General features: G+C 41.0%; 1 protein-coding gene across 4 annotated transcripts; it reads left to right on the top strand.

The window, feature by feature from the left end:
• Positions 1-2,442: 2,442 nt before the first annotated feature.
• On the top strand, positions 2,443-26,653 carry LOC135520076 (type II inositol 1,4,5-trisphosphate 5-phosphatase-like). 4 transcript variants are annotated; one of them, XM_064945400.1, is made up of 22 exons: positions 2,443-2,530; positions 2,634-2,731; positions 2,842-2,871; positions 2,963-3,073; positions 5,462-5,605; positions 10,771-10,867; positions 11,538-11,732; positions 12,935-13,036; positions 13,500-13,614; positions 16,615-16,731; positions 17,495-17,682; positions 18,295-18,406; positions 18,806-18,915; positions 19,282-19,417; positions 19,911-20,021; positions 20,955-21,120; positions 22,195-22,430; positions 23,555-23,662; positions 24,536-24,620; positions 24,853-24,980; positions 25,275-25,386; positions 26,078-26,653. In XM_064945400.1, the coding sequence occupies exons 2-22, from the start codon at positions 2,659-2,661 to the stop codon at positions 26,185-26,187; spliced, it is 2,586 nt and encodes an 861-aa protein (XP_064801472.1). In that variant the 5' UTR covers positions 2,443-2,530; positions 2,634-2,658; the 3' UTR covers positions 26,188-26,653. The 4 variants fall into 4 exon arrangements, with proteins under 4 accessions (XP_064801472.1, XP_064801470.1, XP_064801469.1 ...); XM_064945398.1 differs by lacking the exons at positions 2,443-2,530; positions 2,634-2,731; positions 2,842-2,871; positions 2,963-3,073 and adding an exon at positions 4,499-4,532; XM_064945397.1 differs by lacking the exons at positions 2,443-2,530; positions 2,634-2,731; positions 2,842-2,871; positions 2,963-3,073 and adding an exon at positions 4,545-4,915.
• Positions 26,654-26,780: the final 127 nt, after the last annotated feature.

The following is a 26,780-nucleotide window of genomic DNA, read 5'->3' as shown; positions in this document are numbered from 1 at the left end:
ACTCTGCAAATGAAAAAATAAAATCATATATGCACACAAATAGGCCACACACTTATATTACTTAAAACATTTTTTTTTTTTACAGATCTTTACATTTGTATACTGCTTTGTTTTCTTCATTTTCATCATCTAACACTTTGTCCCTCTTGATCCTCAGCCCGGGACTTCAGATGGGCTTTGCTTCTCCAGTTGAGATCTCTACATTCCTACAAGAGACTGAGAGTTGAGTCTCAGTCCAACAATAGGAAGAGGTGCCACTACCTGGGGTGTGACGCAGAGGACTGGCCTGCCAGGAAGAGAGCCAGGAATGAATGTCCAATTGGCTCTCATGGGGCATGAGGCACATTAATAGAACACAAAATAGGCACCAGTATAGAGCTGGGCCACAGTACAACAATACATTCGTAATAAAATATTGTGACATTTTTTCCCTTAGATTTCTGCCTGAGAAATGCCATCCAATACAATAACTACAACACTTCAATCCAATGCAGGATTATCTTAATAAAAAGGTAAATGTTCTTTTCTATTAAACTACAAAAATTATTTTTGACTAGGCATGACTACACAATACTGTCCAAATGATATAATAATTTATCTTTATTTTGTCTGATGAATAAGGGTTTGATATGTGTGTGTATCAGGATTTGGGAGTAACTAATTTCATGTAATCCAGTTACATGTAATCTGATGTTTGTTTTTTGTTTGTTTTTACCTGTAATCAATTACGTTGACACCAAAAAATATTGTAATCGTATTAGAGATACTTTTGAAAAAAATAGATTATTAGTACTTTTAAATTCAGAAACGATGTTTGCATACAAATACATTATAACGCCTTTATGTTTTCTCAATGAGGTTACATTTAGGCTTGAAGAAAGGTGCAAGTTTGAGTTTGTTCCACTTTAGCCAATCTGACCACAAGTCAGAGACCACTACTATGACGACACACAAAATGACCATCCTTTTTGTCTTCTTCTAATGCCTCTTAAATTAAAGTAATCCAACAGTAACTGAAAGTAATAAAATTACATTAGTGAATTTGGGTAATACAAACATTTATTTTTGGACAAGTATCTAGTAGGTAACTTAATAGACTGCATTTAGAAAGTAACCTATCCAACCCCGGTGTGTATGAAGTAGATAGCACATCTACAATTTAGTATTTACACCTGCATCTGTCCGATTAAACAGTGAGTAATCCGATTAATATTTCCTCAAACGACAGCCAAAACATGACGTCAATTTTAGCTGCTGAAATCTCTGCGTGGCAGATCCACAAACATCTTGGAAAAAGGAATAAGGACATCTCGAAGAATACGGAATCATGTCGGAACACGGCAATACACTTTTACGCACTGTGAAAGCAAAAATGTGGTCGGATTTGTTGTTTTGTGTTCTCGATAAGAAGGTGGTCTAGCCCAACTTTGTAAGAGAGAAACGTTTGGTCTGTGTCTATTCTCGCTTCAATTTGTATTTTATGGGAGTGAGAGAGTTTGCACGAAAGTAACGGTTTTAAGTAATGGATCAATCCTTCGCAATTCAAGAGATTTTGCCACAAGACGAAAATTGCGTCATAGTATCCTTTATAGTGCGCACTAAAATGTTTTTTGTATCACTCCAATGTTATGATTGCGTTATCTAAAGGCTGATGTTTGACTTCCTTTGGAAGAAGAAGACAATGTTTCATTCCGACGTGGCCTACCGGCAGTTCACACAAGGCGAGGCCGTGGAGTTTGTTTGTCAAGGCCTAATTGACTATACGTGTGTGTATCTGAATGTGGTGATATTTTATATATTTCATTCAATAGTACAATTGTTTGGATTTAATAGGCTTTGAGTGTAAAGAATAAGAATTGCAAATGGCTTAATGAGGACATTTGTGCTGCTTTTCGATTGTAACACAAGTGTTACACTAGTATACGCCCTTGTGTTATACTATGGACATTGTGTTTCAATAGCTAGGGCTGACTGGGGATTTGTAAAGAGCAGAATCAACAACCTCTGCATAAGAAGGTGTTAAAGTTCACAGTTAGCCATTGTTATGTAAATGACAACTGAAAAGTACCAATGGCCTGGCTTTGGCCCCAAGTCAGAGCAGGACCGCTGGAGCCATGACCAATGAGACACAGGTCCCGGGCTAAGTAGATGGAAACAGAACAGTTTGAGCCTTTTGTGTACAATATGATAGGTCCTCCACTGGGTGGCAATGTTATACAAGCTAATCAAATTCAATTGTATTTGTCACATGGGCCGAATCCTTAACTGTAGCCTACTCTAGACCTACATATTTTCCAGGCATTAGATTTGTTTTATATGAATGACTAGGCCTCTGCTCTTTGAAGGTACTTGATGCGTAATGTTTTTCCCAACACTTGTGTAAGCCTATTTTCAAATGTGACATTGTGCAAAAACCTATGCAATTTCCTTAACCAGATTGTTGTAAACATGCTGTTCAATGTCTTGTCTTTGTGGACAATGTCACTGAAAGCAGACTATTGGGTTTGGTGGAGCGCACCAAGGAACATGCGTGAGTTGAAATTTATGCTATTCCACCAGACTTATGAAATATAAATGCTCTGAAAAATGCATTACACCTGCCTATAGTAATGTTCCATCTTTGTTTCCTATAGGCTGTTTGTTTTTACCCATAGAAGAATGGCGATAACTGGTGAAGATGTCACATTGGAGGACATTGTTCCCATCTCTAATGACTTTGCGGTTGTGGAAGGTATGCAAAAGTTAATGCATTGGTTTTAACTTGATTATTATAATATGCACAATGGAGGTAAAGGCATGGGCATCATAATGCATTGTAATAATATGTTATTCTTTCCTCAGTGTCCTCGGCAGATGAACTTTCTTTTGTGGGTGAGTTTTCTTTTTTTTCTTGGGTCAATTTCCCCCTGGTATGTTCATAAGGGCCAAGTTATTAAATGTATATTACATGATATTTATATAGGTGCAGACACTAGAGTGAGGCTGAACTTCCAAGATGGGGAGCTGGAGGTGAGGCTTCCATTTGGCTCCCACTCTCGCCTTTTCCTCAGTGAGGTCAACAGAGCCTGGAGTGGTAAGACATGACTTACTTCTCCATAAATGTATCACAAGCGTTGCATCCAAATGATTTCTCCTGAAGTATACACCTGGTCACTACTTACCACAAATCTATAAGCATTGGATCAGTGGAGGCATGGGCAAGAGGGGGTTTCCACCATATATCTTAAACCATTCATTTCCTTTCAAATCAGTGAGGGGAAGTGAACAAGTGCACACTTTAGAAGGAATGATAAATAATTGGGACATAACCAAGTAAAGGGTCATGCACACTATTACAAAATGATTTGAATTGAAAAAAAATCTGCTTATTGGACAAGCACAGGTAGTTCCTCCCTGTTTAAGTCTGTTTTCTGTTTTCTGGTGAGGGCCTAGTGAACATGACCCTGGTTTACTTGTTTATGTTGCAATAATCAAATCTGGCCAGTAATTTGAGATGTGTGCTCATTTCTGTATGACATATCATTTAATTTTTGCCATTTAATATATGATAATTTCAGTGCAGTTGCAAGTGAACTGTCCAAAAATAATGGATTCAAATTTTATTCTCAATTTTAGTCATTCGGTAGAAACCGTATCACATAAAACACATTTGTTTTGCCAGTAAGTTTATTACATGTCATGAACTACTAGTAGGGCTCCCGAGTGGCATGGCGGTCTAAGGCACTGCATGTCAGTGCAAGAGGTTTCATTGCAGTCCCAGGTTCAAATCCAGGCTGCATCACATCCGGCCGTGATTGGGAGTCCCATAGGGTGGTGCACAACTGGCCTAGTGTCGTCTGGGTTTGGCCAGGTAGGCCATCATTGTAAATAAGAATTTGTTCTTAACTGACTTGCCTGGTTAAATATAAAAAATTATATCCAGGTAAACAATAGGCCTATAGCAAATGCAGCATATGGCATTTGACTCAATGATCCCAATAAGTCCTACATGACAACAAAATCATAAACAATGGACAAATACATTTGGCTAATCTATATTTCCAAGTCCTATTCTTGAAGATCAAGGGGTGTAACATTTATTAGAATCACTGGGATGTAATCAGATAACTTTCGGATTACCCAAACTCAGTAACGTAATGTTACTGATTACAATTTTGGGCAGGTAACTAGTAACTGTAACGGATTACATTTAGATAGGAACATACCCAACCCTGACAATCACATATTGTTTTTACCATAAGTATATTGTGTTCTGTATGTACTTGTTGCTACTCAGAGAAATGGCAGATTGTTCAGAAAATGTTCAACAATAACCTTAATTCAAGTTGATAAAAGTGATGTAATAGATGGGAAAAGACACACCACAAGTTACACAAAACTCTAAAAAGAGGGGAACCAGTTGTCACTTCACCTATAAGACAACAGCCAAATGTGATGCATAGTTGAGAGAGAGAGAGAGAGAGAGAGAGAGAGAGAGAGAGAGAGAGAGAGAGAGAGAGAGAGAGAGAGAGAGATGGCATCAGAGAAAGAGAGTAAGTGAAAGAAGGAAAAGAGACTGGGGTGGAGTTTAGTGCTGTGTGCTCTTCTTGGGTAGTATATGTCTGTTGCTATATAATATTTCCTTCCATTTGACTTATATATTTGCTTTTGGCTTTTACATGTTTTTTCCTGTTCATCTCAATGGGATGAGCCACTGGATTCGTTGAGAGACAGCTTACTTTGCTATGTATGTGTCATTTTTGGCATTAGCTCACTACTTTACCAAATGGAGCTCTTAAATTTAAGATGGAGGATTAAAGATATTTTTTAAAAAGGGCCACACTCACTTTTACTCTGTGAGAGGAAACAGTGATGGAAAGTTTTGGTAACCTGGCAGCTATTCTTGTGAACAGGAAGAATGTGAGAAACTCGCAAGGTAAGCAGAAAAGTGACATCTTTGTAAAGTGTGTGGTCTTGTTGAAAGTAAAATAGCAGAGTGAGTGATTTTGGTGCGGTAATGTTCTCAAGGTAGGTCAAATATACGTGTAAGAGGAAGTGTCTGTGTGTTTGTGTGTGTGAACCACATGAAAGAGGGAACATAACTGAATATCTTTTTCAACCACATAGTAACAAAAGTTTTTAGTCAACAAACAATTGTAAGGCAACCAGCTCGTGAGAATGTGAAGTAACCTGCCCCTGAATCACTTTCTACTTTTGAGTACCTATTTGAATGAAGCAAATGCTGTGGGTCATTTTCAGTTTACTGTATTATTGATAATTATCCTCATTGTGTGTTCTGTTCTGCTGAGGATCTCTTGGAATTGTTTCCTTATCATTGATGCGCCTCCAGCTTCTCCACTTCTATGGAGCAACATTTATAAACCATTTGAATAACAAAGTATGCTTATAGCCTACAATTGAAATGGCATATTCTGGGATTAGTGTAAGTGCCTTTTTCATGCTTCCCTTTTTCCTCCTTCAGATGTTTGCAAGTCTCCCAAGGAAGCACCGAAGTTTGAGTGGCTCCACAAGTACCGCAAAGCCTCCAAAGGCCAAGGTGGCATCAAACAGACCCTTGTACCCTTGGGAACGGCACACACCAAGATCAGCCAGCATAAGAAAACAGGTAAGCCAACAGCCCTATTTGTGTCCCTCTCAGTCAGTACCCTCACTGAACGTCTACCCTTATCACACAGAGCCCTTTCTGTGGTAATATCTAGCAAATTCGTGTTGTTGACAGCTGAATGAAATGACAGGCCAACACTAAGAAAGCACATGATTGATAATTAACCATGGTTCTTGGATCATGATAACTGTATCTGATCCAAAGTCTAGGAGGTGCCCTCCGAAGTGACATCACAAAGCTATGACATTTCTTATGGTTGTGTGACATGTCTCTTGTTGATGTTAGATGGTCTTGTTAAACTTTGGGGAGAGTGACAACATTATCTTCCATGTTGGCTTTAAGTCCAGAAAAATAATTCCACAATGGATCTATCTTCACACTGTGAGAAAGCTATCGCACTGTGCCTGTCAGTGTCAGCCAATGTCAAAGGAAGCTATTTGCTCTGGCACTCCCATTGATAAGCCAAGTGCCCAAACCTGTACATCTACATGCTATTTGCAATGTTGATTTTGTTGTTGTTGTTGTTGTTGTATCTTTAGATTTTCTCCTACCACTGAAACATAATTGTCATTATTTCATGCAAGGCCTACCCATATGCAATTTCTTTATGCATGTGTAATGCATATAACTTCACATTAGTTCAAAAATGGGTTGACATGGAAATAATTGTAAGACTGTATTTGGCCCGACATAAACGCTTTATAGTTAAACTTTTGTAGTGATTTTTTTTTTCATTTGCCACTTACCAGAGACCGTCCAGTGTTTTCATGGTTGATTAGTTTGGTCTGTGGCACGACTTCACTTGCGCGAGTGCGCGTGAAAAAAAAATGTATTCTCAACATTCCTTGCACGAACAGGTCCTTGGACATTGCACTGCACATAATGCGTGGAAGCCCTACTTGGAGATGTCTAGGGTGATTAAAGACACTGGTATGGGGACATGTTTATGATTTACTGTTGTATTTAGATGGTATATTTGCTACCGCAGTCTGAAACGTAAGTAACTTTTTTTATGCAGCAGTGCTTTTCCACCTTAGCTAGCATCTGCTAACTTCTGTTAGCTTTTGTTGCTATCTCGACTTTCTGCTTCTAGCTAAATATGCACAGATTAACGTTACTTGTTCTTCCTTGGTTTAAGTTAAAACGTTGACAAAATGATATGTAGCTTGCCAGCGTATTAGTTGAAGTAACTATATACTCTAGCTAGCTCAGTGGCGTTCTTTATGTGCATGTTTTGTTTGAGCTGTGGTTTGGAACGAGCGCACTAGCTAGGTATTTAGCATGTCAATATTATGGTTTGTAAAGGTTCGCCATCTATATTTGTAAACTAGATAAACTAGGCCATACGATGTAGGTTTCCGACAGTTCATCTGTCATTGTGTCCTGATTTGGGTTTGGTAATGCACCATGCAAACCTGACGTCCAGCAGCTTTGGGATTTTCACTGTCTTGGCTTTCTCCAGTATCTGTCAACTGAACGTGTAAAGCTAGACGGGCAATTAGTAGCCACTTGGCATTTTCCATTGGAAATTGATGGACACTAGTTTGATTGTCTTGGATTCTCTTTATTTTTGTATCTTGGAAAGTGTCCATACTAGTAGACTGCAGATAAGAACATTATATGTCTCTGCTCATTTTATTATTCCTAGATACAAAGGGTTATTATATGCAATGCTGAACTTTGTGATGAGCACAGATTTTCTTTTGCCCCGACTTTTGTGCACCCACAATGCAGTATGCTACAGCTAAGTGGTTGACTCACACTTTTCATGTTTCCAGTTTTAGACTGCAGTTAGTGATGATCACAAGACTGAATGGTGAAAGTGGAGCTTGCTGTATAGAATGAATAGTGGAGGCATGCTATCAATAGTTCCAACCGTTGGATTGGTCTCTCCACTAACATTTTTGTATCATAATTCATGTGTGGTATATGTATGCAGAACTCTGAAAGCTATCCATTCAATTCTCATAGGGTTTGATCATGCACTGTAATTTTGCCATGACAGTGAATTGTTTGTTGGTGTAGCATTTAACAGGTTTAAAGAGCCTTACAGTGACCACAGAGGAATATAAAGCATGCAGCGGATTACCATAAAGACACTTTTTTTATAGGCTAGCTCATCTTCCCTTCTCTTTGGACAGGAGGAGGGTAAAATGCAGTGAATCATTCTTCTCAAATAGGCCAAATGAAAGCCAGTGTAGGCCTAGGTGTTTACTTTCAATATTAGGTTAGGTCAGGGACTGGGAAGCTCCCTTGGGAGTTGGGATCTTGTGGTGTATTATTTAGGACTCAGGTGAAATGCAGTAAGTCATCCTTTGGAAATAGCTGAGATCCAATGTAGTCCTAGGTCTAGATGTTGACTTTCAACATGAGCCTGGGTTGGGGACTGGGAAGCTGTCTAGTGAGTTGGGAACTAGGGATCTTGTGTGTTGGGGCTTACTCCTCCTCCACATTGGTCTCTCAAAGCTCTCAGGGAGTTTCCATCTGATCTCACAGGGAGTAGTTTGTTTCCATTTCCTGTGTTCTAATAGCACGCGCGCACACCCTACAAATGGAAATTTGTGCCGCAGCGCCACTACACTGTAATTGATACTGCCATTTTGTTTACTCAAAATAGCATACTGGTTCTCTAATGCCCCTGTTTTGGACACCAGTATGCCTAAAGATCTCTGTGATGAGATTCGAATTACGCTTTGCTAAAGGATGAGCCTATGTTTACGTTGTATTAGCCTATGTTAACTTCCAACTGTTTTTCTAAAGAAAGGTTGGCCCAAGTCCGATCCTATTGCAGGAAGCTATTGGTTCCTGAACTCAATACATCTTGTGCTTAGCCTTGGGTGTAATCATTAGTCCAAACCGTAGCAAATGGAAAACATTTAGCAATAAACAAGAGTTTCTATTGGATAAATTCAGTTAGGTCTCCCCATTTTCATTCCTGTTTGGTTCCTAGTGAATATACCCCTGGTCCCAGATCTGTTTTTGATATCTTGTCCTCATACTGGGTAAGAAATCTCAAAAGCTTGTAGGCCAAGGCCTGTTGCATGAAAACATGTTGGCTCTTTTCTTGCACAGCAGCTTGTATTGAGTTGATTCCGGAAAACAGAATGCAATAAACAATGAACTCGCAATCAGATACAGCTATATGAGACGGTTGGTGGTTAAGCAAAAAAAAAACTATACTCCCTCTAAAGCAATTTCCTCTTTAATACACTTGCCATGTTCGTAGAGTTTCTTCTGCCACGCAGTAGCAGACAGTGGCCGTATTGTGTTAGACTCAGGCTTTGACTCTTCCATTGATTTAAACAACTTAAAATGCAATGTCTTGTCTAGGGTATCTTGCAATAGAGATTTGATGTCAGTGAGGTTAACCTGGATGAATAAAGGTTATGCCTGAACAAAAAATATAAGCGCAATATGCAACAATTTCAAAGATTTTACTGAGTTACAGTTCATATAAGGAAATCAATCAATTGAAATAAATGAATTAGGCCCTAATCTATGGCTTTCACATGCCTTGGAATACAGATATGCATCTGTTGGCCACATATACAGTCAGTATCTGGTGTGACAAACATTTGCCTCATGCAGTGCGTCATCTCCTTTGCATAGAGTTGAATGTGGCCTGTAGAATGTTGTCCCACTCCTCTTCAATGGCTGTGCGAAGTTGGTGAGAACTGGAACACACTGTCGTACAGAGTGTTCCACATGCTCAATGGGTGACATGTCTGAGTATGCAGGCCATGGAAGAACTGGGACATTTTCAGCTTCCAGGAATTGTGTACAGATCCTTGCGACATGGGGCCCGTGCATTATCATGCTGAAACATGAGGTGATGGTGGCGGATGAATGGCTCGACGATGGGCCTCAGAATCTCGTCATGGTATTTCTGTGCATTTACATTGCCATTGACAAAACGCAGTTGTTTGTTTTTCGCAGCTTATGCCTCCCCATATCATAACCCCACCACCACCATGGGGCACTCTGTCCACAACGTTGACATCAGCAAACCGCTCGCCACACAACACCATACCATCTGTATGCCATCTGCCTGGTACAGTTGAAACCGCAATTCATTCGTAAAGTGCACACTTCTCCAGTGGCCATCGAAGCTGATCGTTTGCCCACTGAAGTCGGCTACGACCTCAAACTGCAGTCAGGTCAAGAGCGTGGTGAGGATGACGAGCATGCAGATGAGATTCACTGAGACAGTTTCTGACAGGTTGTGCAAACCTACAGTTTCATCATCTGTCCGGGTGGATGGTCTCAGAAGATCCCGCAGGTGAAGAAGCCGGATGTGGAGGTCCTGGGCTGGTGTGGGTACACGTGGTTGTAAGGCCGGTTGGACTTCCAAATACTCTAAAACAACATTTGGAGGCGGCTTATGGTAGAGAATGGTAGCTTATGGTAGAGAAATTAACATTCAATGCTCTGGTGGACATTCCTGCAGTCAGCATGCCAATTGCTCGTTCCTTCAACTTGAGACATCTGTGGCATGGTGTTGTGACAACTGTACATTTTAGAGTGGCCTTTTAATGGCCCCAGCATTAGGTGCACCTGTGTAATGCTGTTTAATCAGCTTCTTGATGTGTCAGGTGGATGGATTATCTTGACAAAGGAGAAATCCTCACTAACAGGGATGTAAACAAGTTTGTACACAACATTTGCGAGAAAATACGCTTTTTGTGCGTATGGAACATTTCTGGGATCTTTTATTTCAGCTCATGAAACATGGGATAAACACTTTACATGTTGCGTTTTTATATTTTTGTATATTTTTCACTATAGAATGTAATAAAATGCTCTATCTAATGCAATGCTTTTGAAGACAGCCTCAGTCCATTTTCCATACATCCGAGTAGGCAAGGACCAAATCAACTTCACTATTGACCTGTGTGGGGTCTGTTTCAGCCATGAGCTGATTGATTCTTCACTGGCGAAGCATTTGCATTGCTAGCTCCAGGGGCCTTTTTATAGGATTAGTGTTGGCACATGGCAATGTATTTGCCTGATTAGAATGACTTGGTTTACAACTCCTGTGTCTCTCTTCCTATCTCTTGCTCGCTCGCTCGCTCACTCTCTCTTGTTGTCTTTTTTTTATCTCCTGCTCTTTCAACTCTCTCCCACGCTCTCTTTCTTTCTTTGTCTGTCTCTCTCTCACCCAACAGGGAACTCATTGAACGCAGTAAGCAGATCCCCAGTAGAAGGGAACAAGAGGGTGAACAGTGGAGTGGAGCACCCCAGAGTGGAGTCCGGCCCAGAGAGGTATGTACTGAACACCACTCTCCTCTCTCTGACAGTGTGCAGTATGCAAATGGTTGGTGCTTGAAGAAGGATATAAGGACCAGTGTGCCATATTGCATTTCTCCTCTCGTCCTCTAACCCCTGTCCTGTATTGAGGACATTGAAATGTTTGTGTTGCAGTTATTCATTAGCCATGTTGTTCATTAGCCCGGCTGGAAGCTATACTGTATGTATAGCCTACATTAGGCCCCCCCTTGATCCTATTACAAAATCACTATATAATGTCTCTCACAACATTCGCTTCCGTCCAGGCTAATGAACATCATGACTTAAGACAAAAACAACACCCACAACACAAACCATGGTAGACATCAATAATGATAGCCTAATTGTAGCTCTGCATAGGAAAGACCTTGGTGCCAAGTGCAAACACACCCTTGTGGTACCTTTTAGTTGGTTTAGTCTGAAAGGAGATGTGTAGTGGTAGTAGATGTTATACAGTAGTAAAGGACTACAACTACATTTGACACTCCTGTCACCCCACCCAGACCATCTTTATATTCACATTTTGTCATTTAGCAGACTTTCTTATCTAGAGCAACCTACCATCCGTGCATTCACCTAAGGTAGCTGAAAACTCCACCTAGCACAATCGTTGCAAGTATAAACGTCCGTCTTGTGGGCCCCGCAGCCAAGGGAAAGTGAAGCGTGAGGGCTGGGATGAGCTGAAGCGCGAGGGCAGAGATGACCTGGTACGCCAGTCCAGCCACACAGCGTCCAACAAAGCCACAATGCTAGCCATGCCGCAGTTTGGCCTGCGCGACAACCTCGTCCGCTGTGAGCTGCTCAAGAACGAGGACATCTACACCTACCTGGAGAATTTCAGGTAACCCCCCTGCCTCTGTCCCTATCAAAGTCACTGTAACATGTATTCTTATATCCTTTTCATGTTTCTGGGCTGGTTAGGCGTCCGCCATTGCTGGACCAGTGACTAGCCCGCTACTCTATTACTTTATTCACAGCCAAGCCGACTGGTGCTGCGCTGGTCTGGTAACACATCCATTTGCTGGAAAGGACCTTGTTAAATTAAATATCCCACCTACCACAATTTGCTCCAGGTTGGCACAATAGTGAATAAGGTATGTTTAAGCAATAAGGCTGGAGGGGGTGTGGTATATGTCCAATATACCACGGCTAATGGCTTTTATTAGTCACGATGCAACACGCAACGCTGTGGTATATTGGCCATATATCACAAACCCCCGAGGTGGCTTATTGCTGTTAACTGATTGCCCATGTAATTAGATCAGTAAAAATAGATCAGTCTGATATCACGACTGTCAGCCAATCAGCATTCTGGGCTTGAACCACCCAGTTTGTGTATTTGTGGTCATCCAACTTCTATGCAAAATGCAAGCTACAGGGTTGACACATTTTGCGGTAAACAGGATGTCAGTGTAGAGGTGTGAGAAAGCATCTCTTAGCTATAACTGACGAATTAAAGAATTGTCAATTTCCATGTAATGTCGAAGGAAATGGTTGCTCTCAAATTACTACTATCCAAACTCATAGTAATTCATTTCTAATGCAGGTTTTAAGCAAAAGGGTTTTACAAATATCTTTTGTGATAAAAAGCATTTGGTTCTGTCCCAATCCCTCCACCCACATGTGCAATTCCATTTACGAACTTGAAGGTAAGTGACTGGTATATGGAAACTCCGTCTAGCCCATGTCTACACCAAGCCAATGCTTTTACATTTGTGGGCAGTAGTGGAAAAGTACACACTTCAGGAGGAAGAAAATACTATTAGGATGCAGGAGGTTTGAACAGATGCCACGATAACAAGTACAGATCATGGACAGTGTCATGATGACAAGTGATTTATACTACAATGCCCTCTGGTGGTGGACACACACACATAGCTCTGTGAAGTGTTTAGGTTCTTGTTGCCCATTGCACCATCTGAAGGGGCTTGCTAAGGTCATGTCTGCCAGACACCCTCACAGTTCACCAGTTACGCCTATATTAGGCAGTGTTAGGCTTTGCTCCCACTGATTTTGTACTTACCACTCCTCTCCATCTCTCAGTTTCTTCCTAGGCACGTACAATGTGAATGGGCAAACCCCCAAAGAAGGCCTCCGTCCATGGCTGGGTTCCACATCCACTCCCCCTGACATGTACTGCGTGGGGTAAGTCCTATCCACCCAGGCATTACAAATCAATTCCCCTCTAAATCCATAGCCCACATAGACACTGATTGTACTGTCTGAGACCCCACTACAAGAGGGTGAGTTAAGTCATGAATTGTATTGAGTGGGAAGACAGTCGTAGTTGCAACAGAGCCAATTCAGCCAAACCTCTATGAATCGTGTCTCTTTCCCAGTGTGCACGACTAGTCTTGTCGTGTTGCAGATGATTAAAAAAAAAAAAACATTTATGTAAGCTGTGAATTAGGAACTTAAACACAAGGTTTACAACCGTAGAAGAGCCAGTCAGTTGAGTGGACTCACGCTCTCCTTGATCCTGTTTATCAGGGCACGCTGTCACAAAATGCTTAGCAACTGAAAACCAAAATAATTATTAATTGGGTACCTTCGGATAGTACCTGCCCCGTTTTGTACCGTGCCTACTGAACATGACCCTGTGTTGCAGGTTTCAGGAGCTGGACCTGAGCAAGGAGGCCTTCTTCTTCAATGACACGCCCAAGGAGACAGAGTGGATGAAGGCTGTGTCTGAGGGGCTGCATCCAGGCGCCAAGTACGCCTTAGTAAGAACCTCCCTCTCATTCAGTTAACCACTGGCCACTTGTCATGCCCAGTCTTGCTACTGCCGCAAGGTTGTGTGTCCTAATACCAATGTAAATATGTCTAGCTGTAGATGCCCTCATCCGCTAGTGACTTATTGCTGACTCCACTTTAGTCTGACCCACTACAGGCGGTCCAGGAAGAACCAGGCACATGTGTCCATATCCAGAGTTGTATTCTTCACACATAAATGATCTTGTGGTTCTATGAAAGAAAGGAAATGAACAACTGGTAATGCAGCTACAGTTGAAGTCGAAAGTTTACATGCACTCAATTAGTATTTGGTAGCATTGCCTTTAAATTGTTTAACTTGGGTCAAATGTTTTAGGTAGCCTTCCACAAGCTTCCCACAATAAGTTGGGTGAATTTTGGCCCAATTTCCTCCTGACAGAGCTGGTGTAACTGAGTCAGGTTTGTAGGCCTCCTTGCTCGCACAAGCTTTTTCAGTTCTGCCGACACATTTTCTATACGATTGAGGTCAGGGCTTTGTGATGGCCACTCCAAAACCTTGACTTTGTGGTCCTTAAACCATTTTGCCACAACTTTGGAAGTATACTTGGGGTCATTGTCCATTTGGAAGACCCATTTGCGACCAAGCTTTAACTTTAACTGATGTCTTGAGATGTTGCTTCAATATATCCACATAATTTCCCTTCCTCATGATGCCATAAATTATGAAGTGCACCAGTCCTTCCTGCAGCAAAGCACCCCCATAACATGATGCTGCCACCCCCATGCTTCACTGTTGGGATGGTGTTCTGCGGGTTGCAAGCGTCCCCCTTTTTCCTCCAAACATAACGGTGGTCATTATGGCCAAACAGTTCTATTTTTGTTTCATCAGACCAGAGGACATTTCTCCAAAAAGTACGATCTTTGTCCCCATCTGCAGGTGCAAACCGTAGTCTGGCTTTTTGATGGTGGTTTTGAAGCAGTGGCTTCTTCTTTGCTGAGCGACCTTTCAGGTTATGTCGATATAGGACACGTTATACTGTGGATATAGATAATTTTGTACCCGTTTCCTCCAGCATCTTCACAAGGTTCTGGGATTGATTTGCACTTTTCGCACCAAAGTACGTTCATCTCTAGGAGACAGAACGCGTCTCCTTCCTGAGCGGTATGATGGCTGCGTGGTCCCATGGTGTTTATACTTCCATACTATTGTTTGTACAGATGAACGTGGTACCTTCAGGCATTTGGAAATCGCTCTCAAGGATGAACCAGACTTGTGGAGGTCCAATTTATTTTCTGAGGTCTTGGCTAATTTCTTTTTGATTTTCCCATGATGTCAAGCAAACATGCACTGAATTTGAAGGTAGTCCTTGAAATGCATCCACAGGTACACATTTATTTGACTCAAATTATGTCAATTAGCCTATCAGAAGCTTCTAAAGCCATGACATCATTTCTGGAATTTTCCAGGCAGTTTAAAGGCACAGTCAACTTAGTGTATGTAAACTTCTGACCCACTGGAATTGTGATACAGTGAAATAATCTGTCCTGTAAGCAATTGTTGGAAAAAATTACTTGTCATGCACAAAGCAGATGTCCTAACTGACATGCCAAAACAATAGTTTAACAAGACCTTTGTGGAGTGGTTGAAAAACGAGTTTTAATGACTTCTACCTAAGTGTATGTAAACTTCCGACTTCAATTGTATATAGTCAGGTCTATACATAGAATGCCTAATGTGTGTGTAATGCTATACTAAGTATACTACTCAGTTCTGTAATTAGACGACATGCATGAGGTAAAAAATGCTACCAGCTGGCGACACAACAAATGTACATATGTATCACGATAACCAACACTAGCAAGGTTTCAGTAGCATGCATTAAACATCCACAACAGTAGAAGGCCCCAATTGTCATTGTGAATGCACGCACAAACACATCTAGAAAACACACTGAAAACTTGGTCCCCAGCCAAACTTTGCATCCTCATCAGCTGAAGATGATTTACCACTCTGAGCTAGAGTGGGAGGGGCCAGAGTCCAAATGTCCATTCGGGGACACTGATTGGCTGAAACAGACAGCAGAGAAGGGGAGAAATCACCCTAATGGGACTGTGGGGACGGTTACATGCATGTTTCTTCTTTATAACTGAGGCCCTGTTTGAATACGCCAAAAACGCATCCTTCCTTCCTTAAAATACAATAATCAATGATGTGAGAGGGTTGGATTGGTAAAAGAAGTGGGATGCTAATCTTGCTTTCACTTGTCCAAGCACATGCAAGTCAGTGATTACCTCAAGTCTGTGAGGAAGGAAGGATGCATGTGGTCACAGTTAGTACAATTGAGTGTCGCTGTACTACAGATATTTCCAAAGCAAAGTGTTATGTTGTAATGACTTATTTGCTTCCCTTTATACTGTAAAGTGTGGTTTTGTTACCCTGGTGAAAGCTTGTACATGAGCTTCTCTCTTCCGATCTTCTTTTTATCTTGGCCTATTTCCCCTTTTTATAAATTGCAGACTCAAGCCAAACTGCTTCTTCCTCTTTGAAAGCTCGTAAAGATTTTCTCACTCAACCACCCAGTATGATGACATGCAATTTGTCAGTCCTCTGTCACTGGTGTGAATTTAGCACACTTGGTCGCTTACCTAATTGACAGCATAGGGCAAGAGTCTGTGAAATGGCTGGTTTCACATGAATATGATAATGTTGTGTCATATCCTACTTAGGTTTATATCCTTGACAGGATTGAATGTGGAACAATCATACTGTTAGCAATTTCTCATTTTTGCTCCTGCAGTGTTGACATGAACAATATTGCATCATCCTGTATGCCACTTCACTGCGGTCCTCCTGACCAGATCTCTATTGTTTACCCCTTCCGCTAAAACGCTACGTGAACAACCATGGGTGTTTCGTAACAGCACAAACGCATCTAGGATCAGGCTAATAGCTAATGCGTGACCAGTGTATTGTCCTATCTGTGACCTATGACCCCTGTGTATCCCTACAGGTGAAACTGGTTCGTCTGGTGGGCATCATGCTGCTGTTCTATGTGAGGAATGAACACGCCAAGCACATCTCTGAGATGGAGGCAGAGACCGTGGGCACCGGCATCATGGGTAGAATGGTAGGGGTGTGTGTGTGTGTGTCCAGTGAGGGTATAGTAGGAGTACTTATCCTTGGCCGCTAAGCGGGCTGTCATCAATTGCTTAGCAGTCTTGGAAGTTTAAAGCAGGAGGTTCATTTAGCTTCCATTTTACAGTTGGATAAGGAGTTATATTGCACTACAACCCCTTCTACCTACAAACTCCGCTTTAACCAGGGTTTAGAAAACCAGGTTTTCTCACATTTGTCGCCCCAAATACACCAGACTTGGAACCAAGGTGTGTTTGGAAAACACATTAGATTTCCTATTGTTCATAGAGCTATTTTTTTGTATACAGACGTCGCATTCGAGTGACGCGCTCACATCCCGGTACCAAAAAGCTCTGTAGCAGGATAGCTAACGCTTAAGTCGGGACCTTGACAAACTTAACAGTGAGTGAGTGATGACTATGAAAACACACAAGGCTGATGGCTATAGCTATGTTCAACCAGTTGATTATTCATTTGGCTTTATCTAGCTCTATTTGTGATAGTTTACCTTGCCTCACAGGCTTGCTAGCTATCCAATTCTCTTACATCTGCAATGTTGTTGACAATGACCATCTGATTCCGTGTTTGTTAATAACTTGCACCTGCTGAATTTGAATTTGCATGTGATTGTATCCACTGCTAGATAAACAAAGCTTTTTCTGAAACTGCGCGTGCTACTTTCCATGACGCAGCAGGGAAATGGTTTGTTCTATAAAAGCAGATAATGTCAAATGTTTTACAAACACCTTTCTCAGGGAAACAAAGGTGCTGTGGCCATCCGCTTCCGCTTCCACAACTCTGACATATGTGTGGTCAACTCCCACCTGGCCGCCCACATCGAGGAGTATGAGAGGCGCAACCAAGACTACAAGGACATCTGCAGCAGGCTGCTTTTCCGCCAGCACGACCCCGCCCTGGCCCCACTTGCCATCATGAAGCATGAGTATGAACAAGTCTTTAGTACAAAGCAGTATTTCCACTTTTCAGGGTTGTGTTCATTAGGGCATGAACATTTTATTATTATATATATTTTTTTACAGGTTTTGGAACGAAAACATTTACATGAGCATTTCGTATTGGATATGTTTTGGGTTGTGTTCATTAGGGCACACATCGATAATATTTAGCAAAGGAAAACAAAAGTATTTCTTATTGGACGAGTCCAGATAATCCCTGCCCTTTTATCAGTCTTTTTGTTTGTTATTTTGTGCCGAATGAACAGGACCCTGGATTTGGTAGTTGTGGTGGTACATCATCCTTTGTATTTATTCCAGCATGGTGCCATTTTCTCAAGGGAACAAAATTGCGAATGTATTATGTAAACCTTTTGATCACAAGACCAGTGCACCTTGCCAATTTCACATAACTTTATAATGGCTTACATGAAATTTGAAATGAATGCAGTGTTTCGATGCAGTCGTAGAATGGGATGAGTTCTAGAACCACATGCAAAGCCATAGCCACCGTTTTCCATATTGAAGTAGAATTATAGAAGAGTAGTTATATTTCTATGATTTTCCATATTCTCAATGCATCATATTTTCCTTGCTTACAGTGTGGTGCTATGGCTGGGAGATCTCAACTACAGGCTAAGTGACCTTGATGTCGACAATGTGAAGGACTTAATCGCCAAGAAGGATTTTGAAACGCTGCACAGTTATGACCAGGTAGGTCATCTCAAGCCGCTTAACTTCAATCCATTTAAATATCTACTTCTGGGGTGTGTTCAGTAGGCAAATGTTGCAGATAATGTCATGAATAGAGCTGACATGATTCCTTATTCTACTTATCAGACAGGGAGGTTTGTTCTACATAATATCTGAAAGTTCCACAACATTGTTCCCAGGGTCATATTCATTAGGCACCAAACGGAAGAAAACTGATCTGAAACAGGGAGGTACTACCTGAAATTATCCAATCAGAAACACAAATTTTCTGTTGCAAACCGTTTTGCTACGTTATGCCCTAATGAGTAAGACTGCTAATCTCTGTGTTCAGTGCCAGTCACATTACACCCTGATGAGTGTGATAATTGTCACGCTGTCTTGTGGCTCTGTGGTCCTCAGCTGAAGAGGCAGATCGATGAGAAGGCTGTTTTCGTGGGCTTTGTGGAGGGAGAAATCGGCTTCCTGCCCACTTACAAATACGACACCGGCTCCGATCAATGGGACACAAGGTAACACTAGACATTTAGAGAGGAGAAGTTATCTATAAAGGCAATGGAGAAAACAATAACACTTCACTAAAATCCTGAAGATATATTGCATTATAATGATGTTTTATAATGCATCATAAGAACATGTATCAACCCCTTATAATGTCTTATGGTTGTCACATTATGAGCCGTTTTGCATTGGAATATTGATACATAGGGAGACATTATAAGCCTTATTATAATGCATTACAAATGCTCATACATTCTTATAATACATTTTAAAGCATTATAGCTGCAGAATAAAGTGTTACAAAACTCAACAAAAATATCTCATTGCGTGGAATTCGTCTCTGAAATGTCTTAAAGCTTCATGTTTCACGCCCTCAGTGAAAAGTGTCGTGTGCCGGCGTGGTGCGACCGGATCTTGTGGCGAGGCAAGAATGTGCGGCAGCTGCACTACCAGAGTCACATGGCCCTGAAGACCAGCGACCACAAGCCAGTCAGCTCCCTGCTGGAGATCGGGGTGAGAATTAGTTTCTGCCATTTGTCCTTTAATAACCTCTTAGAGACCATGATGTTTTGGTTGGTTTACGCTGGGGGTCATAACCAAAGAATATTATAGCTAGTCCAAGATTGTTCAGGTAGGCCTTTTACAATCTTAGTCACACTATAGGGCAGAGCAAGCAAGGAGGTGGGCAGAGTTTAATCTTGCTCCATCCTCTCCCAATGCCTTGCCACTAGACCTCCTGTCTTTACCAAGTACGGGAATTCCCTATTAGAAGTGATTTTTATTCTTGTGACCAGTCTGAGTTTCCCCAGAGCCATATATTTAGAGTTCAGACAACTTTTAGCATTGCGCATTTTAGCATTTCATTTATCCATTCATGACAAGTATTTGGATTGTAATTCTAGATATTCTGTTGCATGGCATTTTCTTTAAATGTTAAAATAATGATATGGTTCTAGTTTCCCCTATTCATCTGTGTTCTAACCTCCTTTCCCTGCTGCTTCCTCAGATCAAGCTGGTGAACGAAGAGTCCTACAAAAAGACATTTGAGGAAATTGTGCGCTCGCTGGACAAGATGGAGAACGAGTGCATTCCATCCCTAACCCTATCCACACGAGAGGTGAGTGGTCAAGAGTTAAGTGGTTCGTTCTACTTGAATTGTTATAGATGAAGAATATGTTAACATTGCTCTGGTCTTTCATAATACACAATGCAACATTATCAGTGAACATTGACAGCAGCAGGACCTTGTGAATGACTCTTATCAGTTGAGCTCTGCTCTTTACAAACAGGAGTAAAATTGAGGGAAATATGCTACATGTACAAATTTACATTTTCTCTTCACATTCAAACTGCACTTTTTGTATTGTTCAAACGTTGAAAGAAAAATGATTCAAATGATGTGAATTCACAATTCAGAGGTGGTTCTGTGTATGACCGCTAGGGGTCATTGCAGTTCAATCTACCTCGGTCCTGGAATTCCTACATACTGGTTGTCACTAGTTACCACAGCCACAAAGTCATAAAGCCCGCCTATTTCTACAATTGATCTTTTTAAAATGTGATTTTAAACCTAGCCATACTGCTAACCTTAGTCTAAGCCTAACCTTACATTAAGTTTTCATGAATTTTTACACTATTGACAATTTTGACTGTTGTAACTAGAGGAAACCCTACCAGGCGGCGCTCTCCTCCATGTTGTCAGTACGTGGATCATGTCCTGCTGCTCGTTGCAGTGATGTATGACCGCGTGTTCATAGACATCTAACAATCTGTTGTTAATGCCATGTATGGTGTTTGAGAGCTCGTGCTTTGTACTTGCACTTGTAGAGCAATTGTTGCGCAATTTCTCCATCGGGGACGTCACGGTTTTTCGACATGTCATCTTGTAGTCTGGTTCTAGATATGCCATTAGGGTATTGAAGCTGATGTCCTCTACCATTTGATAATGGCTGCATATCAACTGCAATCATTTCTGTAATCAGCGCTGTGATTTTCACCCCACCCTACTCCCTACCTGTGAAACCTAATCCAAATCACTCTCCCTCCCCAGTTCCACTTCAAAGACGTGAAGTTCATGCAGCACCAGGCAAAGACTCTGACCCTCCACAACGACGGACAGGTCCCGTGCCAGTTTGAGTTCATCCAGAAGCTGGATGAGCCCACCTACTGCAAGCCCTGGCTCACCGCCAACCCGGCCAAGGGCTTCATCGCTCAGGGTGAGTATAGCAGGACCATGGCCTTATTCTTTCTTCTGTGTTTTCTTGAGGTAAACACATGTATCAAGTGTTTCAGAGAAGGAGTGCTCATCTAGGATCAGGTCCCCCCCCCGTCCATGTAATCAAATTCATTGTGATCTCAAATGTAAAACTGATCCTACATTAACACTCCTACTCTAAAATGTCTGATACATACAGCCCCAGATCTAGAGTTTGGCTGGGTGAATACAAGGTTGCCAGCCCATTATTTTCTTCAACCTAACTAATTCCGATCAGTGAGTACTTCAAGGAAGGTCGGAAGGCATTTCTGAAGTATTAGAACAGGGCCTAAGACTTACATTCAGGAATGGATATCAATCTCTATAAGCACCTGGCCTCCCAGCTATGTTTGACGTAATGTCATGAGCTCTATGACATATGAAGCGAGAGACCATATCATAGCTCTGTTCTGAGTGAATGATTAGATTTGAGTTTTCCCGGTGACTGCAATTGATAGAGGCATTTTCTCAACTCAGTGTTTGATGGTAGGGAAGCAATTTCAGATCTGTCTAGCACGAGAGACTTGTAAATAATGGAGAGATCTCAAGGCTTAGGGTGGAAGGAGTGGTGGATGTGCCTCAGTGCTCGTTGCCTCTCTGGGTCTTGCTGATAGTCTGTGTTTTAACAGTTTGTCTCATTTAGTTCTGGCGTTGTCGATGTAGTGATGCAGCTGTAAATGAATAGGGTTTCCTTCACACATTCACGTGCAGTTAGTAATGCTTAGTGTACAGTACAACCTTTGCTTGTGGTTATTCAAACAAGTTTCCACAAAGCACATTTACATAGAGCAGGGTCATGTTCATTAGGTCATGCAACAAAAAAAAAACATTTTCAAACGTTTTGAAACAGAATCTTTTGGGTTATTGGACATGTCCAAGTAGTCCCTCCTTTAGTTTGTTAGAGTTTTCATTAATTTGATCCCTAATGAACACAACCCTGTTCATCAGGGAAATGATAATCAGGAATTGGTGCCTTTCTGAAATTCTCCTCCATTTGATAAATATACCTGATCCCGTCAATGTGCTGTTCACCAAGGCGGCAACATGGACATTGACCTGGAGGTGTTTGTGAACCGCTCCACCGCCACGGAGCTCAATGCAGGCCGCCAGCAAATCGAGGACATCCTGGTGCTCCACCTGGAGCGGGGAAAGGACTACTTTCTCTCTGTGTCAGGCAACTACCTACCCAGCTGCTTCGGCTCGTCCATCCAGACCCTGTGTCAGCTGAGGGACCCCATCCAGGAAATGTCCCTGGAGACCCTCCGGGAGCTAGTGAGTTCATTATAGCCAGCAAGGAGTGTGTTTATTATTGTATATATTTTGCAATGGAAAGCAAAAATTTGCATTTCTTATTGTACAAATTCATGGTTCTGAGTGAATACGACCCAGGTGCAGTCTGACTCAGAAGGCTGCTTTCCCATTCTTCACACTTCTCCAAAAGTGTGCAGTGGTCTGGTATATTCCCCATCGTGTATTTAAAAGTATTAGATTGGTGTAACCTAAGCATTGGCTGAAGGGAGTTTCCACCATTGTGAAATATGGAGTATGCAAGTGCACACGTTGGGGAAAAAAGTGGAGAATCAGGAATCACAACACCTGACTGTGGCCTGGAAATGTCCCCCTCTTCAGGGGTATTTTATATGAAAGGTTTTGCCCAGAGTAAAAACAATTAAAAGTGAAAGTGCTCTGGGGGGATTCTGTCCTGCTGATAATTTGTGATTTTGTGTTCTACGTAAATGCACAGTCATCTAAAAATGAACCAGGAAGTGTGAATGTTGAATTAGCCTTAGTCTATATTCCCCAAATTCATTGAGACAAGAGACGAGACACATTTGCACTAAAGACGGAAGCTAAAAGGAAATTCTGTTCGTAAGCTTTTCGTTACAGCACCCCATTTTCGTTTTTTGTCTTACTAAGCCTACTTCTTGTGTAAAAACAAACCGTTTATTGTTTTTTTTTGTACTGTATGAACCAAATAGGAGATTTTGTGTCTGAAGTGAGTTTCCAAACAGGGAATCAAATCACCCATTGTCCCAGAACACACTGTTGCCAGGTGTAGAATATCCACAGGGTCATTAGTGTTGCAAAACAGCATGGCTGTCATGTACGCCAGAGCAACCCTCTCCAGAAGCTTCTGTGTTTGATCTTGAGTCAGTGTTATGCTAAAACTGACCAGATCAAAAGACGATAGATTCTGAGAATAAAGAAGCCCAAAGATGTCTCAACCTTTTTTAATTTTTTTAATTGTATTATCTATGGCCTGCTAGTTATTAATACAGGCAGCATAAATAGCTACAACACATTGTCCTCTCAGGATATGTTGTTAAAGAAAGGTTAGGTCCAGGATTTAAACCCATTTCACTCAATTGTCAATTTTTCTTGTCTTCTTTCTAAAGACGTCATCAGGCGATGAGACCAGAACCGTAATCATCGATAAGCCCCTGGATATCCCTAAAGAGATATGGCAGATGGTGGACCACCTATACCGTAATGCTCCTAAACAGGTCAGGACTCACAGAAATCTTTTACCATTTTACGCACTACTGAACCAAACCTAGAACAGCTAGGTGTGTCATTGGATGCTTTTTTTTGCCCCTCACTTTATACACAGAAAATATCCTCTAAACATAGAATCAAGCTGTTTATCTGTCTCTCTGTGACATCTTTACATGTAGGCCATCATTGTAAATAAGAATTTGTTCTAAACTGGCTTGTATAGTTAAATAAGTAAATAAAAAATATTGGGAAAACGGGCCCTGAGCTGTACTGGCCCTAGGCTGTACTATGCCTCCACAATTGTTGTTGTTGCTGCCTGGAAGGGACAATGTGAAAAGACAAAATCAGAACCAGTACAGCTCGGGTCGGAATCAGGCATTCAGTTCTTGACAATACACTAGTTTTCAAGGACATTGGCTAGTACCTTTTGCCTACTTAACTCCCCTTTCCCAGTTAGTTACACAGCCTCAAATAATTCAAAGTGATTTGGGCAGCTTTTGCGTCCTCCCAGCTATGCTTTTTTTAAATGTATTTTTAATTTTTTACAAGGATCGACATATTAGTCTTTTTCACCACGGCAAACTAGCAGAGTGAAAATGGAAACGTTTGGAAACGTTCTATTTGTCTCTGGCATCCACCAACAGGCTGGAATGACACAACAGAACGGTTTTGTCTCTGTGATGCCTGGTTTGCTTTTTTTGTATAGATTTATTAGTTGATTTAATTTAAAAAATGAAATGCATAATACTCTACAATATTGACATGAATACAGTTCTACTAATCCCCGATCTGTTGAAATGCTGCTCCTTTTGCCGGCTACCCTTTGTGTGCTTTGAAGTTATGTGTTTACAGTACAACTAACTTTTTGCCTCTATTTCAAGGGGGAACTATTTCAACAACCTGGGCTCCGCAGTGAATTTGTGGAGATAAGGGATTGCCTTGACACTGGCATGCCAGACTCTCTCCGTATCCTTAACAACTTATATATGCCTGGGAAGTGTTCATTAGGCATTTAATGGAAGAAAATGGCCTAAAACAGGGAAGGACTACCTGGACATGTCCAATAAGAAATGCTAATTTATTTTTCAAAAGTTTTCCATTTTGTGCCTTACTTTATCCAGGGTTGTGTCCATTAAGTCTTAGTGTCTACTGTTTTGTTTTAAGTGGTTGATGCCCCTTGACCCGTGTTGGCCCCTAGCTGGCAGTAACCACTCTGTGGCAGAAGCACTGCTCCTCTTCCTCGATGCCCTCCCTGAGCCTGTGGTTCCCTTCTCCCTGTACCAGCAGTGCCTGGAGTGCTGCTCCAACACCAGTCAGTGTAAAAAGGTCAGTACCAATTCAACTCACTCTTAAAAGTAGATGTTACTTTTCTCAGTGCCCCTATAGTAGGATACTCTGTATGTAATGATTGTCTACTGTACTAGGTCTTGTTCATTAGGCTTCAAACATCCTGAAATAGGGAGGGTCTAATATATATATATATTTTTTTTTTTCTGTTGCGTGCCCTAATGAACCCAACCCAGTTGTGGGGAATTAGTCTGTGATTTGCTCTCATGTTGTGGTGTTTTAGCTTGTCTATGGTGTTGATTGCTATTGAGTGATGTTTTTCTTCATCCTCAGGTTGTATCCTTGTTACCTCAGTGCCATAAAAACGTGTTTAACTATATAGTGGCTTTTCTCCGTGAGTTGTTGAAACATTCTACACACAATAGCCTGGATGTCAACATTTTAGGTAAGGTGAAAGGGAAAAATTCTGTAACACATTTTGCATTCTTATCAAACACACAAACAATTGGCTGATGTGTGTTTTGAAAGGGTTAAATGAAATGTCATGGTCTTCTTGACCAGTACCAAAGAGGTTCAATGTTTTTAAAGTCGAGCAATGCAAGTTTAAGATCAGAAGCTGTTACAAGGTACTCAGTTTCACCAGCTCTGTCGAAAGGAATGGGCCAAAATTCACCCAACTTATTGTGGGAACCTTGTGGAAGGCTTCCCAAAACGATTAAATTTTTAAAGGCAATGCTACCAAATACTAATTGATATGTAAACGTCTGACCCACTGGGATTGTGATGAAATAAATAAATGCTGAAATAAATAATTCTCTCTCTTATTCTGACGTTTCACATTCTTAAAATAAAGTGGTGATCCTAACTGACCTAAGACAGGGAATTTTTACTTGTATTAAATGTCTGAGTTTAAATGTATTTGGCTAAGGTGTATATAAACTTCTGACTTCTACTGTAGCTACGATATTAGCTGTAATAATGTTGGATCAGATTCTGGATTTGGTTCCTTTTTCATTGTTCTCCTTTTATTTAATATTTTATGATACAAAATAAAAAAGCAACTATTTAATCTTACTTCAAGTGCCAGTTAGTAATTATTATGTTATTGACATTGTGCCTTGTGTCATCCCTCACAGCCACCATTTTTGCTGCCTTGCTACTGAGGTCACCCACGAAGCAGGACCTTGCAGAGAAGAGGAAGACGCAAGAGTTCTTTCAGCATTTCCTAGTCCAGGACCTCTCTTGAATAGAAGTGTTTTCCTGCCATGTCTTACATGCTACAAACTCTTTTAGATACTATTGTAGTTTAATGTACAGCTCAGTATTTGTAATACATGTAATAAGTTCCTATTCATATAGATGGCTCTTTGTATATGTACACAGTCAGTCCAATTGATTAGGCTTACGCTCCTTTGATTTGAAATCAACTGTGTTTTGACAAACTATGTTTAACCTGTAAGCTGTTGATGCACAGCTTTTATTCAATCACTGAGCAGCTGAAGTAAACTGACCATTTTTAATGTATGTATATTTACCAGTTTATTTAAAGAGAAATATGTGTTGTGCTGTTTTGTGAAGGCAAAACAGTGGATTGTTATTTTATATATGAAAGTATTTCAAACAGTTGTGGTTTGGCTTTTTTTTTTCTTCCATTTATCAAGCAAATTGAAAAAGTTAGTTTTGAATTTTAATAAACCCACTGTCATATTTGCCCTTGGCCTATCCAATGTGGTTCCTTCGGCTGTTAGTACTGATTGGGAATTACAAATCAAATGATTGCTCAAGTAGCTTTGCATTATTTTAAATCTAAGATTTCATTTCAGTAGTTTCGATTTCATT

The sequence above is a fragment of the Oncorhynchus masou genome, chromosome 29, assembly GCF_036934945.1.
Source record: "Oncorhynchus masou masou isolate Uvic2021 chromosome 29, UVic_Omas_1.1, whole genome shotgun sequence".
Taxonomy (NCBI): Eukaryota; Metazoa; Chordata; class Actinopteri; order Salmoniformes; family Salmonidae; genus Oncorhynchus; species Oncorhynchus masou.
The sequence above is the reverse complement of the archived record's forward strand: the minus strand, read 5'-3'. Positions and strand labels throughout refer to the sequence as shown.

Excerpts from the sequence above, each read along its gene's own strand:
- LOC135520076 (XM_064945400.1), top strand. The coding sequence starts at position 2,659 with ATGGCGATAACTGGTGAAGATGTCACATTGGAGGACATTGTTCCCATC. Across the intron at positions 11,733-12,934 it reads ACCTACCTGGAGAATTTCAG|TTTCTTCCTAGGCACGTACA; the intron begins GTAACCCCCCTG and ends TCCATCTCTCAG. Across the intron at positions 25,387-26,077 it reads CCTGGATGTCAACATTTTAG|CCACCATTTTTGCTGCCTTG; the intron begins GTAAGGTGAAAG and ends CATCCCTCACAG.